The sequence below is a fragment of the Oncorhynchus clarkii genome, chromosome 12, assembly GCF_045791955.1.
Source record: "Oncorhynchus clarkii lewisi isolate Uvic-CL-2024 chromosome 12, UVic_Ocla_1.0, whole genome shotgun sequence".
In the NCBI taxonomy this organism is placed as follows: domain Eukaryota; kingdom Metazoa; phylum Chordata; class Actinopteri; order Salmoniformes; family Salmonidae; genus Oncorhynchus; species Oncorhynchus clarkii.
In genome coordinates, this window is record NC_092158.1 from 32265510 (window position 1) to 32277314 (window position 11805).

At 41.7% G+C, this 11805-nt stretch overlaps 1 protein-coding gene across 3 annotated transcripts; it reads right to left on the reverse strand.

The window, feature by feature from the left end:
- Positions 1-474: 474 nt before the first annotated feature.
- LOC139423077 (serpin H1-like) lies at positions 475-8177 on the reverse strand. 3 transcript variants are annotated; one of them, XM_071174704.1, is made up of 6 exons: positions 8013-8177; positions 5555-6175; positions 5337-5435; positions 4970-5202; positions 2298-4466; positions 475-1396 (listed from the first exon to the last, which is right to left on the reverse strand). In XM_071174704.1, the coding sequence occupies exons 2-5, from the start codon at positions 6162-6164 to the stop codon at positions 4164-4166; spliced, it is 1245 nt and encodes a 414-aa protein (XP_071030805.1). In that variant the 5' UTR covers positions 6165-6175; positions 8013-8177; the 3' UTR covers positions 475-1396; positions 2298-4163. The 3 variants fall into 3 exon arrangements, with proteins under 3 accessions (XP_071030805.1, XP_071030804.1, XP_071030803.1); XM_071174703.1 differs by having other exon boundaries at positions 478-1396; positions 1712-4466; XM_071174702.1 differs by lacking the exon at positions 8013-8177 and adding an exon at positions 6521-6628 and having other exon boundaries at positions 479-1396.
- Positions 8178-11805: the final 3628 nt, after the last annotated feature.

The following is an 11805-nucleotide window of genomic DNA, read 5'->3' on the forward strand; positions in this document are numbered from 1 at the left end:
GTAGCCTTTTCCCACCTGTGTGGTGTGGGTAGTTATTTTCTGTTTAGTGTGTTTTACACCAGACGGAGCTGTTTCGGTTGTTCTTTTTTTGCTTGTTTGATAGTGTTCAGTTTTACCATTAAAATGATGAACACTTACCACGCTGCACCTTGGTCCTCACCTTCTTCCACCAATGGCCGTTACATCCTCAGTCTTCCCGCGTTTTCATTCAACCCCCAACCCCCTTTCTTTGTGTAACCAGCCGTCATATCTGTTCTGTCCGCTAGGGACGTTTTCTTTTATGACATAATTAGTAATCAATGTATGACCCATCCTGTGTATATGTAATTCTGTGTGATTGTTTAGGTATTTAGTAAATAAATTATTAAACCAAATTTGGTATTGCTGACTCAACTTGTTAGCCAGGGTTCGTGAAGAATTCAATGACTTCAGATGAGACTGAATAAGGTGACGATTAAGAATTGACGGCTATTGATGTAAAAGATGACCGGGTCTTTAAGAGTTTATTCGGAAGATAACAGCTCTATAAACATTATTTTGTGGAGCCCCGACTTTCCAGTTAATTACATTTACATAATAAGTTCAATCAGGTAATATTAATTACAGAGAAATTATTTTATAGAATAGCATATCATATCACTTAATCCGGCATAGCCAAGACACGACACCTGCAAGTACATGACAATAACATTTGATTAGTCGTCACCATTGGATCCAGGTGACTACGATTGATCCTCGTTATCTGATATGTTTTGCACACACACAATCATTTACAGCACCTTTCCACAAACCTTTTTCAAATGGACATGGCATCCAATGTACCTTAAATAATACAAATCTATAAATATAAAAATAAGTGGTGACAGGTAGTAGGCATGCTGCTGGCTTGATGCTAAATTAGTGTCTTGTCTCCAACTGGCAGCTGTAATAGTGTCGTTGGTTGGGAGAAGGGCGGGTGAAGGGCGGCTGGGCTGTGTCAGAAAAACGGCAAGAGCACGGCTGTCACGGGCGCTCTGTGAATGAAGCTGTCGCGCGGCCATTGGTAGGCCTGCAATGTAAACCACTTGCTGGTGAGAGATACTTAAATTATCCACAGTGCCACTTCATTAGAGATAGGCATACCATGCATGTAGCCTACGACAAAATACATGGATTTAGATTTAGGCTTACTACTTTGACCAACTGGGTAACACTTGCTCTTATACCTGTGTAATTAATTACTACAGTAACAACATATATTTAATGTTCTGGAACATTGGCAACTGGATGTTTCAATTTGTAGTTCATACATGTATAATCTATAAGAAAATAACTTTTACTTAATTAGCCATGAAATCCCGAGATTTAAAGCGACTGTTTTTCTGGAAGCTGTGATGCGCTATTTGCCCTACTTTTTCTCCCATGTGGGCCAGCCCCCAAGCAATTCAATTTCTATCCAATGAGCTTCAGCTCCTCACCATTTGAGTGACAGCTATCAAGATGCACACATAGCAGAGTGAAAGAGAGAGCAATGACATATAGCACATATATACACGTTTTTGACGAAGTGTGCAATTTTTGGTTACCACTTTTGTGGGCACTACTTTCAGAACTACTGGCTAAAAAGAATACAAAAGTACCTGAGAATCTCTTTAATACCCAGGTATAAGAGCAACTCATTGAATGCCAACAATTGGCTGACCTGGCAATCTTACCAAGAGCAACAGGATACGAACCTGACTTACTTGGGTCCAATAATATATACAAAAGTATGTGGACACCCTTTCAAATTAGTGGATTTGGCTTTTCAGCCACACCCGTTGCTGACAGGTATATAAAAACAAGCACACAGCCATGCAATCTCCATAGACAAACATTGCCAATAGAATGGCATTACTGAAGACCTCAGTGACTTTCAACGTGGCACCGTCATAGAATGACACCTTTCCAAAAAGTCAGTTTGTAAAATGTCTGCCCTGCAAGAGCTGCGCCGATGAACTGTAAGTGCTGTTATTGTGAAGTGGAAACGTGTGGGAGTAATAACGGCTCAGCTGCTAAGTGATATGCCACACAAGCTCACAGAACGCGACCACCGAGTGCTGAAGCGAGTAGCGCGTAACAATCATCTGTCCTCGGTTGCAACACTCACTACCGAGTTCCACACTGCTTCTGGAAGAAACATCAAAACAAGGACTATTCGTCGAGAGCTTCATGAAAAGGGTTTCCATGGCCAGGCAGCCGCACACAAGCCTAAGATCACCATGCACAGTGAAGGGAAATCTTAACGCTACAGCATACAATGAAATAGCCGAATCCACTATTTTGAAGGGATGTCCATATACTTTTTATATATAGTGTATCTGTCCTTCCTTGTGTACTCTAAAGCCCCATAGCTAGAATTCCTTTACAGCCAACCAGTTAGAAAAACCTATTGGCTACTTTGCATGACATCACAAATGCTAGCCACACTACCTATGGCTATCATTTCATCCTAGTAGTCACCCACAGCCCACTATCAAACAAAGTCACATTACAACTTTCTTTGTATTACCATTTTATGGGAAAAAGAGGAAACTTGTAAATATCTCATACCATTCCATTGTTCCCCAAAATATTTTTTTTGTGGCAAAATGTGATAGTGTTGGAGACAAGACTGATTAGTCAAAAGCCTTCCACAGACATGGCCTTTCTGTCACGCCCTGATCTGTTTCACCTGTCCTTGTGCTTGTCTCCACCCCCCTCCAGGTGTCGCCCATCTTCCCTATTATCCCCTGTGTATTTATACCTGTTTTCTCATTCTGTTTGTTGCCAGTTCGTCTTGTTCATTCAAGCTTACCAGCATTTTTCCTGTCAGCTCCTATCGTTTCCCAGCCTCTCTTCTAATCGTCCTCCGGATTTTCGACCTTTGCCTGTCCTGACCCTGTACCCGCCCACCTGACCTCTCTGCCCGACCCTGAGCCTGCCTGCCGTCCTGTACCTTTGCTCCACCTCTGGATTACTGAACTCTGCCTGTCCCTGACCCTGAGTCCGCCTGCCCCTGTTGCTACAATAAACATTGTTACTTCGACAGTCTGCATCTGGGTCTTACCTTGATCCCTGATACTTTTTTTCTTTCACTAGTAAGTTAGCTATAGAGTGATGTGCAGTGCCTTCAGTGTGGATCAGTAAAAAGCCAAGCAGAGTAGCAGACAGAGGCGTGACCCTTGGGTCATCGATGAATGTTCTTTGGGGGAGTGAACAAAAAGCTAGCACCAGGTTGTAAACCTGTGAAAAAGCTTGTGAAAAATGTGTTTTTACTTTAAACATTAAAGATATTGGAAGAGCCCACACAAATTTCACAAACTCACAATTAGATATTTGGTGAAAGGTACACGGTAATCCTGGCAAAAAAACTAAAAGTAGCAATTTGCTCAGCACCTTTGAATAACTATCAAATGGATGAGTGGGCTCCCAAGTGGTGCAGTGGTCTAAGGCACAGCATTTCAGTGCTAAAGTTGTCACTACAGACCCTGGTTTGATCCTGAGCTGTGTCGCACAATTGGCCCAGTGTTGTCCGGGTTAGGTTTGACCAGGGTAGGCTGTCATTGTAAAATAATATTTTTTTCTTGACTGGCTTGTCTAGTAAAATAAAGGTTCAATTAGTTATTGAAAGTAAGTTGATGTGGATTCGGTGAAATTCAAATAAACAACTACAACAGAAAAATAGCCTATAATCCAAAGTGAAGTGAAAGAGTATGCAATCAGTTGGGATCCCAACTGGAGACAGGAGAGGAAAACAGAGGAATGCTTATTTTACATTTAAACAATAGTTAATGTAAGTATCCATCCTGTGATCTCATCTTAATTTAAATACTCAAACATGAGGGTGACCAAACCCAATTATCACTCTCTTTTGTGAAATGGGGCGATATTCAGTTTTGAAAGCAGGCTTGATGATAATTCCAGTTGAAGTTAAGAGTACACAATGCTTTGTTTCTTACAACACAAACATATCATTCTGAATCATGCATAGTGAACAACAGGAACAAATGTTGGCACATTGATGATCAAATGGAAATGTACTCTTGAGGTATTAAACGTACAATTCATTTTCTCCCTTTCCTCTCTTTGCATAGAAAAATACAAACAAATAAACACCATAACACGCACACATACAAAAACACTTCACATAAGACTCCGAAGTGTTATAATTCATCTCTCATCTTCTTGCCCTTAGGTCGCACCAGTCTGCCAAAGAAGAGGATGGAGTTGGTCTTGGTGTCCTTCACCAGGAAGATGAAGGGATGGTCAGCGTAGAACAGCTTGGGGTTCTTCAGCTTGTCTGTGCCGAAGATGCTTATGTCTATGGGGTTCCCATCGGTGTCCCACTCCATGGCAGAGGCATGGAATACATTGGACAGATACAGGTCCTTCTTCCCAGTGATGTTGGACAGGTCCGCCTTGGTCTTATCCACAGCCTCAGTCAGACCCAGCTCCCCAAGGTGTTTCTGAGAGAGAGAGAGAGAGAGAGAGAGAGAGAGAGAGAGAGAGAGAGAGAGAGAGAGAGAGAGAGAGAGAGAGAGATTTATTGTAAAGGAGTTTGAAGCACGAAGGAACTCTCAGCCACCTAAGAGTATCAGTGATGTGTACTGTATCCTAAAATGTTATTCAAACCTGGATCTCATAAACAGTTAACAAAATGATTGTTATTCAAACCTGGATCTCATAAACAGTTAACAAAATTATTGTTATTCAAATCTGGATCTCATAAACAAGTTAACAAAATTATTGTTATTCAAATCTGGATCTCATAAACAAGTTAACAAAATTATTGTTATTCAAATCTGGATCTCATAAACAGTTAACAAAATTATTGTTATTCAAACTTGTATCTCATAAACAGTTAACAAAATGATTGTTATTCAAACGTGTATCTTATAACAGTTAACAAAATTATTAATAAATGTTGTTTTAAACAATGACCTGTGTCATCTCTAGGTATTTCCAGTACCTGGATGTTGTGGCTGACTTCCATGCAGACTTTGGGAAGAGACACAGCAACAGCCATCTCCTTTAGCTTGCCCATCCAGTCTTCCAGCTGCTTGCGGGTCAGCAGCTTCTCCAGCCTCTCCAGGGGCTCCACGTGGTAGGGCATGAAGAACACCAGGCTGGACTTCTTATGGGCCAGGGGCATGCTCAGGATGAACAGCTTATTCACTGTGTCTTCGTGGAAGCCATAGATACCTGCAGGTACAGTCAGTATGGATACAGACTCAAGAGACATTTCTAGGGCATTTCTTTACATCTTCCTTCACTTTGAAATGAGAACACCCCAGTTCAGTTCAAAGGTACTTTATGATATTATAATGAGGGCTGACCTGTGCGGTGCATCATGGGTACACCAACAGTGTGAGTGTGAGACACCAGGAAGCCACGGTTGTCCACCATCTTATGGTGGAACTGTTCATCCCAATGGGCTGTTCAGATATAAAGTAAAATACAATTATACTGTAAATATGTGAATGAGTAAAAAAACTAAGCGAAAGAGAGAAGAGTGCATCTACAAAATTCTGGTCCATTGTAAGAGAGAACTCACGTTTAAAGAACATGGCATTGATGATCATGGCCCCATCGGTCTTCTCCACATCCTTGGTTACCTCGGGCAGCTTGCCATCGGTGGATTTGGCCGCCCAATCGTTGATGGACTTCACAGCGCTCTTCTTGTTCTTGAAGTTTATCTTTGTGTGTTCATATTTGTAGTGCTTCTTGCTGCTCTTGACAAAGGCATCTGCAAAGTTGACCGAGCTGGGGCTGTATAGGCGGTTGCTGATCTTCCAGGTGACGTTACGGGCCTTGGAGTCGCTGACCTCTTCCAGGAGCTCGGCCAGGCCAGCATGCAGCTGCTCGTCCTTCACTTTGTTAGCGCTCAGCACGGTCTTGACCTGGGAGGCAGTGGAGGCCTTGCCCCCGAGTGCCACCAGGCCCAGGGAAGAGGCCACCACCACCGGGGAGATGAGGATGTTCTCCAGGTCCTTTTCCTTGGCTATGTTCTGGTAAAGACTGAAGGCCAGGCTGGCGCTGTTGTCAGCCAGCAGGGTGGCGTGGTTGCTCAAGACCTTGTCTGTTGAGGCGGCGGTGGCAGCGGAGGCTGCAGTGGCCAATAGGGCCATGGCTACCAGGTTAGTCACCCACATGGTGTCAACCATATCAGTAGAGACTTGAGAGGGGACATGGAAAAGGTGTACGTGTTAGATGCATACAGTGGACTTTCTTATGGAGCATCATAGCGATTACAGAGCAACAGAGTCTCAAATCCCATGTGTTAGAGGCAAATTAAATTAAATTTGTCCTGTATTTTGAATGCAGAAAACCTCTTGCGGGACTTCTCTCCTTGCTCTTGCCAGTGATAGCATAAGTTAAGGAGATAATGCACTTCTCAAACACTTCGCTGAGCTTCAAGAGGAATACCACATTCTCTTTTATTCAACCTGGATGATGCAGAATGGACATGCTGTGTGGTATACTAAGCTTTCATTATGCAGTCTGTAATGTAATTATAGACCTGAATTCATTGGTAGAGAATCTGAGAGCAGGGTTGATCGTGCCATTGGAGAGTCTCCAAGTAGAGGCAAGACTCAAGAGCCACGTTGACACTGCAGCTGTAAAACGCCTAGAAGATGAAACAGTGGTCAACATTCTAAGTGGAATAATTCTACAGCAACTAATGAGGGCCATTAGCTACTGAATAAAGAATACAAGTTCTCTTAAGAAGAACAATGGACATTTAAATCAAGCTCTCGCTTCATTTGGGGGACCAAACACTTTTTATTTATCTCTCTCTGTTCTGTGTTGCCCTGCAGGAGGCTTTCGGTAGCAGACAAGTAGCAACATGATCAGGCTAAGCCATGAAGTCTAAACAAAAGGATGCTATGCATCCTCTGAGGCCTGGAATGAGTGACCTTAAGCAGGCGTGAGGCTTCACATTTTTCAGTATTAAACAGAAAGTTTGATCTCTAATGTAACAATGACGCCCTTAGAAGTTTTGTTGGAACTACAAATTATTTCAGTACATTCTAAATTTGCATTACCTATTATTTAGATTCTGCATGCATAATTACAAATCACAGCACACGCTAACGCCTCATGTCCACCAGATGCATCAAACTCTTCATTGTGAATGGAGCAGTCCACAACTGTGTGTGTACTGCATGTTTTCAATATTTTCAACTTGTGCTTTGCTTTACAAATGGAGGTAAACACACTGACTCCAACTAGCTAGGTTTTAGCTAGTTGAAAAGCGAAACACATGTGTGTCAAGTATGGAAAATGTGGGCCAGACATCCGGCAAAACAAAATGCATACGCATCTGGTGGACATCGGGCGTAATTCAATGCCCTTATAAGTCATAACAAAGAATGGCACGTACAAATACCGGCAATGACGGTCTCATCTAATTGGACAGAAACCAGTGTGAGAGAAAGTTTAGAGGAGGATGAATATGCCGGTTTATAGTTCCGTGCATCGTCATTAATATCTGTCTGAACATATGTTTATAAATTGCACAGCTCATTTCTTCTGATAATCGATCTGATACTTTCTCTACACTCTCTACCACCACACAGCATGTGTTCAATTTACCAAGTAAAGTGAGATGCCCCCTGGCAGAGGCAACTGAGACTCAGATCAGAGCACAAGAGTCTGTTGCTGGGTGGGACCGCTACTAATAAAATAGGCTTCCTCAGACATGGCACAATTCAAAGCAGCATTGCCACTGTTAATTGACCATCACTTTATTTGATCATCATAGCATTTTCACTGTCATGTGACCCATTCATTAAGTGTGAACAGTGAAGTTGGGAGGAAGAAGTATGTTTTAGCCTGACAACTTTGTCCTTTCAACGGGCCTGCACATGCTCAATCACATGAAGCTGTATTGTAATACAGAACTAAATTAGCAAAAATAATTTTATAAGCCCCAAAATGGAGGGACTTTCACATTCCTGGTCAGATGTTTTCCTGCAGTTAACACAAGTCCCCCCCCCTTTTTAACTTACCAGGCTCTTTTTGCAGTTTTCCTCTAATTTCTCTCTCAGCTTCCACACGATCCTTCAGCGGGTCTACAAACCATGGGGGAAATATTCTGGAAGTTGGGGAATGTTAATGACGTACAGGGATTTTCAATGCACAGTGAGCTGCACTGGGCACTCCCACAGTATCTGTTGAGCAGCTATGTGAGTGCGACTTTCCCCCTCCAGGTCCTAAAGCCTGTGACACACTGAACGCTCATTCACACTGCAGACAGACATCTGGCAGAGTTTCTATAAAGTTCATAGTTCTGTATTCTCAAATGTTGCTACTGTAATATACTGTACACAGTTTTAGACCATGCATCATAGAGCAACATTATTTTGTATTAATGGCCCTCCTGCCTAAAAAAACGGGGAAAATATGCATACTGTCTTAATTAAACAACAATTTCCACTTCCATTTTGGGATTTTCTAACAACTTCTAGATGTTGCACACCGCTTTGAGCCAGGGGTGAACAACAGACTGCTGGACTGAACACAGTGTGCAACATCTATAAATTGTCAGAAAATAGTGGTGGGAAATTGTGTTTTCTTAAGACAGTACACATATTTTCCTAGTGTTTGTGTGTGCCATTAAATCAAGTTAAGGAGGAAATTGAGGCCTTTGCAGCCTGAATGGATGATGCTTTATGTATGAGCTGGTCCCTGGTGGACACGAGTGTATAGCGGGCTGGGTACATTAATGTCAGACGCAGACGGCAAACAACATCAAATGAATAATAGTGCCATCTGTTTGGGTTACCTACTGCAAACAGAGTTGCAGGGAAGTTTTCTAACTAGGTCATTGAAAATCAAAAATTCCATGAGACCGAAGAATAATAATTGTTAAGGGGTAGAAAGTACTTTGGTATTATAATTGTTATGGTTCGTAAATTTTGCTTGCAAGTTGCGAAGATTTTACAGTTTTTCTTCCTCTTCCTCCCCCTTCTTAGTGCCACGTCTGTGGCTGTGTCTGTCTGATTTGAGCGACTGATAGCGTGGGATGCAGGATGGGGGATGTGTCCATTCAAGCCCCCCTACCTGGTCTGCCTAGCCATGCCAAATTGTTAAATTATCCCCTGGTGTCTAACTGACTCACTGAACAACATGTCATTATGGACATGCATGCAGTGTATCTGATTATTCCATCTATCCAGGCACTCTAAAACATGGAGTGTTTCTGCTGAACAGCAATAAAGTTTAGGAAATCACTCAACATGCCACAGTAGCCCAGTGTTTGGTGCCAAGGGATTTGTGACATCATGTTAGAAATTAGGTCACATTACATTGGCTATGCCTCAGCACTGCTAGAGTGAAAAGGCTATGCATAAGACACATGTTCTGTTGATGTTTAGATAAATGGACAATTTACATAGGGCCAACATTGGTCTGAGTACAAAAGAAGTATCCCCACTCACCCACACCACATCTCCACCCTCAACATGAAAAAGCATAGCACTTGGCTACATGCTTTTGTATTACATAGCTAAATTCCAAACTGGCTCTTTGTCTCAGAAGAATAGGTTGGCCTGATATACTGCCTGAGGGCAGCATTGGTTTAGTTTTGCGTGCATATAGGGCTAGGCAGCTTCAATGAACTCTGCTGCTAAGGCTGCAGCTCAGCTAGCCAAGAGATGGCATTTCGAACATCTATACAGTTCAGATATATTTTCATTAAACTCAAATTTACTGTCACTGATTAACGGCAGATACAGAAGTAGGATCTCAATTTGGTCACCCTGTTGTTGCAGGAAATGTCCTGCACAGCTGGAAATGCACATTTATAGTGTATTCAAGGCTTCTAAAGTTTTGCCCAAACTAAAAAATGAATCAACCCCTACAAAAATGCCCATTAATTATAATCCACACAATAATGATAATTTCCTGTTTCTGCAGGCTTATTTTCCTGTTGTGAGAAACTGGTCAAATTAAGATTCATCCTACATCTGTAGGAGAGACATAATGGTATAACTGATGGAACAGACCCTCTTAAGATATTGTAATGGCTTTAAACATCTTGTGCCTTTTCTGCATATTTCTACAAATGTTTACAGACCAATCCATGAATGGTTTAATTGTGGTAATGGTTTAATTGTGTACAGTATATAAAGGGCTATATAGTGCAGTCTCCAACTAAGATCTTATAGGCAATGCAAAACACAATGTTCTCTGTCATTAATAGATTACTGTATTGCACAGGAGGCTGCTGAGGGGAGAACGGCTCATAATAATGGTCAGAACGAAGCAAATGGAATGGCAAATACATGGAAACCATGTGTTTTATGTATTTGATGCCATTCCACTTATTTTGCTCCAGCTATTACCACGAGCCTGTTCTCCCCAATTAAGGTGCCACCAACCTCCTATGCTGTACTGTATTGTATACATTCACTGAGGACTTAATAGCTCACGTTGGTTAGTGCCTGCACAATACTGCATGTCAAGATGCATGTAACAATAGCAATGATGGCGGCATGGGAATCCCATCAACAAACAGTAGGAAAAAGGGGCAGTGGAACAGAACGTATATCCGTCTCCATGTTGTCCAGCTTCCTGTGATGACCTGCCTTGGTTCCACATCCAGAAATACCATGTAGCAGAGGGATGGAGGTGCTGATCATGGAGAGGGAAAAATAAGCATTCATGTGAAAAACTGCCAAAGCCATCTGGTTTCAGTTACCCTACAGTTCGTTCAGCACTTCAGCTTAACTTTTTACATTTATTTAAGTAATTTATGAGGGGTTTTGGAGAATGTTTTGTATATCATATAAGATAAAATAAAATGAATGACAACTTCCATATCTTAGGCCTATAGCTCATCCATATTTTGAAGCCGAGGAGCATCCTCAAGGTACCTTCTTATTCTTTGGAACTTTTTTCAGCAAACTTTGACTTTTCTCTCAAATACGAGCTCTCTGTAAGAGGAAGCATGGTCACAGTCGGTTTCTTCCTTTAGAAATAGAAATTGGCCTGATATTCTCATGATGTAAGACCTCAGTAATGTTGCCCTGCATGCTGATGCAACCTTCAGCTGTTTAACTCTCACCAACTACTGCCAAACCCACTCAAAGATGTGATTTACTGTATAAACTCTGGTACAGTAGTTTAGTGCCTGTCTGGAAAGAGTAGAAGTGTGCAGAGATATACTGTTACAGTTTATTCTGATCCCATTTATGCAGTGTTCTTCAATCATGTTCCTGAAGACCCACTGCCAGGTGAGCAGACCTTTGACCCAGCCCCATACTAATGAATCTGAGTCAGTTAATCAAGGGGTAAGTTGACATCAGGTGTGTTACTGCTGGGCTAGAGCAAAATCCTGCACACACTGTGGGTCTTTCGACCCATGATTGAAGACCACTGCACTAATGAGTAGAGTTTGTGTAGAAGATTTGTATCATGCAGAATCTTTTGTAATTTTTTGGTCATATTGCTGACATACATATTGACAATACTTTCAGGCGTTGTGCGTAGGAGTAGGGGCTAGTGTACATTTGGAACTGGACAAATGTTTTAGAGAGAGGCCCTCAAGTGAGCAAAGTGAGCTACAGATGGCAATAGCATTCTCTGGTGGATGAAAATCTGCTAATGTGCCATGATCATGACAGAGCAGGGATCAGGGACTTATAGAGAGAGGAGACGATTATGATTCACTACCAGGGACTACCAAATGCTAGGGAATGTTCAGCCATGAGCTCTGTTGCACAATTATTATATATATATATATATATATATATATATATATATATATATATATATATTTATCTCCACTTGATTATAGCA

Bases quoted from the DNA above. Each gene is read 5' to 3' on its own strand.
- LOC139423077 (XM_071174702.1), bottom strand. From the start codon at position 6,566: ATGGCACGATCAACCCTGCTCTCAGATTCTCTACCAATGAATTCAG. The intron at 6,176-6,520 runs GTCTATAATTAC...TCCCCTCTCAAG, and splicing joins TTCTCTACCAATGAATTCAG to TCTCTACTGATATGGTTGAC. The intron at 4,467-4,969 runs GTACTGGAAATA...TCTCTCTCTCAG, and splicing joins AAGTCAGCCACAACATCCAG to AAACACCTTGGGGAGCTGGG.